Raw genomic sequence first — 7,373 nt, forward strand, 5'->3', positions numbered from 1 at the left:
ATTTAGAAAAACTATGAAGGGGACCTATGAATGCAGAAACTCAAGCGTGACAAAAGGATACCCTACTCCTTATTGAAAATCTTTTGGAACAAGAAGAGGTCTACTGGTTACAACGGGGCCGAGCAAACTGGCTATTACATGGTGATCATAACACCTACTTTTTCACAATGCGGCAACGACTAGAAAGAAGAGAAATCAAATTAAAAAATTGCTTAATGAGAATGGTGTTTGGGTGCAAGATATGGAGATGAAAAGCCACATTATGGGGTATTTTTCAAAGCTTTTCACCTCAGAAATGCCCAACCGAATCTGAAGGTTCTATCTCTTGTAGTAAGGAAAGTGACTAATGAAATGAATAATGAGCTTCTCGCACCTTATATGGAAGAGGAGGTTCGGAAGGCCCTCTTTGACATTGGAGACTTAAAAGCACCAGATCCGGATGGTCTGCACGCTATTTTTGATAAAAGATTTTGGTCCATGTTGGGATGACCTGACTAAAGAGGTACTTCAGGCGGTAAATACTTGTTCTATTCCTGATGGTTGGAATGATACTGCCATTGTAATGATCCAAAAGGTGAATTCTCCAGAAAAGGTAACTCAGTTTAGACCAATAAGTTTGTGCAATGTGGTGTATAAGGTTATCTAAAAAATGATTGCAGCTCGCTTGAAGATAATCCTATCAGAAATTATTAGTACGACTCAGAGTGCTTCTGTGCCCGGGCGTATGATTACTGATAATATTTTAGTGGCGTATGAGTGCTTCCATACAATAAAGAAAAAAATAATGGTAATGAAGGCCTGTGCGCTATCAGACTGGACATGTACAAAGCGCATGACCGAGTAGAGTGGCCTTTTATGAAGGAAGGACATTATGCTCAAATTGGGATTCAAAGAGAACTGGGTAAATCTGATTATGCAATGTGTATCCTCTGTGGAATACCGGGTTCATTTTAATACGGAAGAAACAGAGAGTTTTAAACCTACTAGAGGATTGAGGCAAGCAGATCCCCTCTCTCCATACTTATTCTTGGTATGTATAGAGGGACTGACTGCCCTTTTAGAAAACACGGAGGAGAACGGAAATATATCTGGAATAAAGGTTAGTAGAGATGCACCCTCAGTTCAAACCTTCTCTTTGCTGATGATTCCCTAATCCTCATGAAAGCAAGTACTATGAATGCGGAGGCTTTGAAACTAGTCTTGGATTCATATTGTGCCTCCTCGGGGCAAATTGTAAGTGTTGAAAAGTCTAGTATATTTTTTAGTCCCAATACAAAGGTGGAAGATAAGGCGCAAATATGTACAATTATGAATATTATGACTGAAGCACTCAATGATAAATATTTGGTTTTGCTTGCAAATGTGGGTATGGACAAAAGTGATTGCTTCCAATTCTTGATTGATTGAATTATCATGAAAAAAGTGGATGGAGGAAAAATTGTTATCCGTTGGAGGAAAGGAAATATTGCTCAAATCTTTTGTACAAGCTATCCCAACTTATGCCATGTCAGTCTTCAAAATTCCTAAAAAAATTGTAAAGGAATCATTGGCACGATGTCGTAATTTTGGTGGGGTGACGAGGACAACAAGAAGAGGATGCATTGGATGGCGTGGTGGAAGATGTGTGTCCCAAAAAATTATGAAGGTATGAGTTTCAGAGATATACATTGTTCCAATCTGGCTTTGTTAGCCAAACAAGCACGGCGTATGATTGATAATCCCGGCTCCTTATGTGCTTTTATATTGAGAGCTAAATATTTCCCGGAAGGGGATTTAATGAATGCAAACCTAAAAAAGGTTCCCCTTTTACTTGGCAAAGTATTATGGCGGGAGTGCATTCTCTACAAAATGGTTATATCTGGCGGGTTGGAAATGGACAAAATATTGATATTTGGAGAGATGCATAGATTCCAAATTGTGCGAATAGGAGTCATTACTTCTAGAAGGGGGCATCTCTTGCAAAAGGTTTCTGATCTCACTGATCCAGTCACGAGTTCTTGGGATGAAGATTTGGTGAGACAAACGTTGTGGCCAATTTTTTTGATAAAGGGGTTTTATTTTATAAAAAATGTAGCATCAAGCGGATACAAAAAGCATTATGAGTGACACCCGGCCTCTGCATAATTAAGATGCACACAGTCAATTCTAAAAAGTTTGACAGAAAGAAAAGAAACAAAACTGACAAAACGTTGTGGCCAATTGATGCTCAAAGGATGCTCGCAATCCCCCTCTGATGCATAATATATCGGATTTCATTGCTCGGAGCTATAGAGAAAAATGACCTTTTCACTGTATGATCGGCTTATTTGAAAGAATGGAACAAGCAACATGGGACAAAATTGCAACATGTAAACGGTATGTGAAGAACCAATGTTAATCCTATTTGGGGTAAGATTTGGAAACTATCTTGTCCTGCAAAGGTAAAAAAATTCATCTTGCGTACTTTGCATGGAACCCCTCCCGTGCCATGTTATGCTTGCCAATAGGCACATGAAAGTATCACCCATTTGCCCATCATGCTCGAAAGGCGCAGAAGATACAAGACACGTCTTATTTATGTGTCGAAAGGCAAAAAAGGTGTGGGGGAAAGTTAGGATTGCATGAGGTGATCAGGAAAGCTTGTGCTGTTGATCATGCGGGGGAGGCGGTATTGGAATTCTTACGTCTTATGCCAGATCAAGATTTAGTGATAGTGGCTTCTCAAAATGCACGTGAATTGATCGCTATTACAGCTTGGTATTTATGGTGGAACAGGATGCACACCAACACGCGAATGGAGCAGACCTCCTATGAGTTTTGTTAAGCTGAATGTAGATGCCTTTTTCAATTGCTTACGGGCACAACTGGGGCTATCCTCAGAGATGACATAGGAAGATTCATTGTTGGTGGAAACTAAAGGATTGATTGGTGTGCTGATATTTGAACAACAGAAGTTTTGGCTCTAAGATTCGGCCTATCCCTTGCACAGAAGGCGGGATGCAATCGCCTTGTCGTCAACTCTGACAACATGGAGGTGATTGACACAATGAAGAATGGAGGACATTCGGTGGGAGCGGCAGCGGCAGTGTTCGACGATTGCTATTTCATAGCTTCTGATTTTCCTCTTTTTTTTTCGCGAATACGCTAAGGATGCGTATCTTTGCATTGATAGAAGGAGAGTGTTTACAGCATGGGATTAGGACGTCACACTATGCCATGTACACAAAAGGGAGGCATGGAAGTGGACGTCGAGCAAACAGACGGGGTTGCTCATCCCCAAGAAAACCCTAGTCTAGCGCTCTGGGATGATGTTGGTGATCGCGGCGGCGCCGGCCTCGGCCCAAAGGCGCGCTTCGTCCTTGATGGTGGAGCACAGGTGGGAGATAGAGGGTCGGTCCCCGTCGAAGGTGCAGCTGTTTCTATGCTTCCAGATCCACCAAGCGGTGAGGATGATGAGGGAGGATATGCCTTTACGCATGGCAGCGGGCGCGAGGGCACAAGAAGAGGCCCACCAAGTAAGGAAGTCGGTGTCTCCGGTCGGCAGATCGGTGGGGAAGCGATCCCAAGCAAGAACATCGTACCACACCTGGTGGGAGAAGGAGCAACCAGCCATCAGGTGTTGCATCGTCTCATCTTCCTGGTCGCAGAGGGCACAGGCGGGCTCATGGGGCAGGCCATGTATCGCGAGACGTTCGGCGGTCCAGCACCTATCCTGGAGGGCAAGCCACATGAAGAACTTGACGCGAAGCGGAGCCCATGATTTCCACGTGAGCTTCCAGTGTGGTTCCTCACAGGCACCAAGGAAAAGGGCCTGGTAGCACGAACTGGCACAGTAGGTGCCTGAAGAGGTCCAGCGCCAACGGATGGTGTTCGGAGAGTCGGTAAGCTGAAAGTGCCGAAGCGCCCGCCAAAGCTGCACATACTTCACCATGGCCTCCGGGCCGAGAGCGCCGTGGATGTCATGAACCCAGGAGCGTTGGGATAGACCATCTCGGACCGTGCGAATCTTGCGCCGTCTCTTCGGGATCAGTTGAAAGAGCTGAGGAGCGATCTCGGAGACCGAATGACCGTCAATCCAGTGGTCAGTCCAGAACATGCACTTGTCGCCGCAGCCAACGCTCCAAGTGGTCAAGGTGCGGAAGATGGCGCCGATAGTGGCATCGTGCGGGATATGCAAGTGGCTCCAGGGGCGCGAGGGATCGGTGCGCTGAAGCCAAAGCCAGCGAGCACGGAGGGCGATGCCCACACGCTGTAGGTCGCGGACGCCCAGCCCGCCAAGATGGATAGGCCGGCAAACTCGCTGCCAGTTGACCATACATTGACCGCCATTGGCATCCTTACATCCGGCCCAGAGGAATCCACGGATGATGCGGTTGACCTTCTTGAGAATGGTCTGGTTGAAGGCGATGGCCGTGAGGAAGTGAGTAGGGATAGCGCAAAGGACGTGGCGAACGAGAGCCAGCCGGTCACCACGAGAGAGCATGGAGGCGCGCCATGTAGATAACTTCCGCTCGAGCTTGAGCACAATGGGCAGCAGGCTGGACGAAGACGGCTTGCGGATTGAGAGAGGTAGACCCAGGTATTGCACAGGGAACTGCGTTACGGGGCAGTGCATCTCGTCGGCGATGAGGGCCGTGTGCTCGTCGGTGCACCTAATCGGAGTGGCGGAGCATTTGGCGAAGTTGGTCTGCAGGCCGGACGCGACGCCGAAAACGCGCAGGATCTCCCTGATAGCTCTCAAGTCATGGCGGTCAGGGTGGCAGAAGATGACTACGTCATCGGCATAGAGCGAGATGCTGGAACTCGCGTGCCTGGGCGTGAGGCGACGGAGGAGCCCGAGATCGACCGCGCGGAGAAGCATGGAGTTGAGGACGTCGATGACGATGGTGAATAGCATAGGAGAGATGGGGTCTCCCTGCCGCAGCCCGCAAGCATGGTCGATGGGCGGCCCGGGTTACCCGTTGATCAAGACCCTAGTTGAGGCGGTAGAGAGGAGGATCGAGATCCAGTCCCTCCAGCGGCGCCCGAAGCCAAGGTGTCTCAGTGTCTCCAGAAGGAAAGGCCACGAGACGCTATCGAAGGCCTAGCGATGTCGAGCTTGAGCAGCATGCGCGGTGACTTGAGGTTGTGGAGGAGGCGGGCCGTCTGCTGAACCAGGAAGAAGTTGTCGTGGATGCACCTCCCGACGATGAATGCACTTTGGTTAGTCGAAACCATGCCGCCAAGCTTTGGGGCGAGGCGAAGCGATAGGACCTTCACGAAGAGCTTGGCGATAAGGTGGATGAGGCTAATGGGGCGATAGTCTGAGAGCGCCGCTGCGTCCGCGCGCTTGGGGAGAAGGGTGAGAAGCGCCTCATTAAGCTTTTGGAAGCCGCGCCCGTTGGCGGTGTAGAACTTGTTGAACGCATCGTAGATATCTTGCTTGATGATGTCCCAGGAAGCTCTAAGAAACTCGGTCGTGAAGCCATCTGGCCCTGGCGCTTTGCCAGATGGTAAGCACTGCACCGCGCGCCAAATTTCCTCCTCGGAGAAAGGCTCGTCGAGGTCATCAAGAGGGGAGGTGTACTGCCGTAGGATTGATTGATCAATGGAGAACTCCCGCGCCTCAGCCGTGCCAAGGACGCCCGAGAAGTGGCTGACGGCGGCCTCGGCCATGGCGTCGTGGCTAGTGACGGTTTGCGCGCCAACCTGGAGGGAGGTAATGGCGGTCCGTTGCTTCCTATGAGAGGCGTGGATATTCAGGTAGGAGACAGCCACGTCGTCGCCGCGAAGCCAGGCGAGACGGACGCGCTGACGCGCGATGGACCGCTCAAGGGAGGCCAGCCCAAGGTAGGAACACTTAAGCTTCCGCCGCAACCAAGCCTCGTCGTGGCTGAGCGGCCGGAAGTCCTGGGCGGCGTCAAGTCTAGCGATGATTTCACGAGCCACCTTGAGCTGGAGGGAGACGTTGCCAATGGTGCGTGCACTCCAAGATTGCAGGCGATGAGCGGTGATCTTGAGGCGCGCCACGATGCGCCGGTTGGGGTCAGGGTCTGGATGGACGGAGTTCCACGCCTCGGAGACCATGTGGTGGAACCCGTCGAGCTTCGGCCAGAAGCGCTCGAAGTGGAAGCGGCGCACGCTGGGCGGGCGAGAGACACAATCCACGAGCAGGGGGCAGTGGTCGGAGGCCGCGGAGGAGAGACATTGGAGCAGGCAGTTAGGATGGGTGATCTCCCAACCGGATGTGCAAAGCACGCGATCGATGCGGACAAGCGTTGGAGCCTCGCGCTCGCTAGACCAGGTATAACGGCGACCGTGGAGGTAAAGATCACGAAGCTCCTCGTCGGCAATGAACCACCAAAATCTGTTCATGCAACGATGATTGATATGCGGGTTGTTCTTCTCGTCGGGCGCAACAATCATGTTGAAATCTCCCCCAAGAAGCCACGGACCAATGCGGGATGCACGCACGTCGCGGAGGTCGTTGAGGAAGTCGAGTTTGGCCGCGTCCTCCTGCGGGCCATAGACTCTGGTGAGCCACCAATGGCCACTGCCGTCCGACGGGGTGACAAGAGCCGTGATGTGGTGATCTCCAATATGGGGGTTCGAGATGGAAACGTCGGGGCTACGCCAGGCGAGGATGATGCCACCACGAGTGCCATCTGCAGGCAGAGAGTAGAATCCCTCGTAGAGAGGGCCGAGGGTGTCTAGAACAAGAGAATCGGTGACGGCCGCTAGCTTGGTTTCTTGCAGGCACACGATAGAGGGCAAAGTAGCAGTGATCACGCTACGGACAGCAGTGCGTTTGGCGCCATTGTTCAAACCACGCACATTCCAGAAAAGAATCTTTTGATTACACTCCATAAAAAGGTATGGGGGGCGGAGCGTTCTGAAGCAGAACGAAGCGGCCTATGCCTCAATGCGGCAAGGCGCGCGGGGGGGGGGGGGAGCTCGGCAGCGTGGACGACGGGGGCCGAGGCAAGCTCCATCCGAAGAAATCGGCGAACGCCTCGATGACGTCTTCGGCAAGAGGCTGCTCAAAGAGTTGAGCATATTTGGCCAGAATCTCATCGGAGATCTGCGCGCTATCGTCGCTGATCAGCCCAAGGCGACGGAGGAGCACTCTCTTGGCTTTCATCTCGGATCCCAAACCTCGGTCGGCCTTCGCAATTCGGAAACTGCGTCGAGGGGTGAAATTGGCGGGGATCTCCTTCCGGCGGCGGCGAGTCGGGGGAGCCGGCAGGATGGGCTGGGGGTGGACAGCTAACGCATCGACAAACTCAGCCAGGGCGCCTCGATCAACAACGTGAGGGGCCGGGCCTGAACTAATCACCAGATCAGTGCAAACAGCGGTTTGCACGGTACCATCATGCGGGGGAGGAGGGGGAGGTGAAGGGGTTTGCATGGCATTG

General features: G+C 51.4%; 1 protein-coding gene across 1 annotated transcript; it reads right to left on the reverse strand.

Moving 5' to 3' along the window:
* Window positions 1–5,019: 5,019 nt before the first annotated feature.
* On the reverse strand, window positions 5,020–6,825 carry LOC141022681 (uncharacterized). The gene has a single exon (XM_073498944.1). It carries the CDS (start codon window positions 6,823–6,825, stop codon window positions 5,020–5,022), a length of 1,806 nt encoding a protein of 601 aa, XP_073355045.1.
* Between the last annotated feature and the right edge of the window lie 548 nt (window positions 6,826–7,373).

This window comes from Aegilops tauschii, chromosome 5 (genome assembly GCF_002575655.3).
Source record: "Aegilops tauschii subsp. strangulata cultivar AL8/78 chromosome 5, Aet v6.0, whole genome shotgun sequence".
In the NCBI taxonomy this organism is placed as follows: Eukaryota; Viridiplantae; Streptophyta; class Magnoliopsida; order Poales; family Poaceae; genus Aegilops; species Aegilops tauschii.

Coding starts and splice junctions, on each gene's coding strand:
- LOC141022681 (XM_073498944.1), bottom strand. CDS start 6,825: ATGGAGTGTAATCAAAAGATTCTTTTCTGGAATGTGCGTGGTTTGAAC.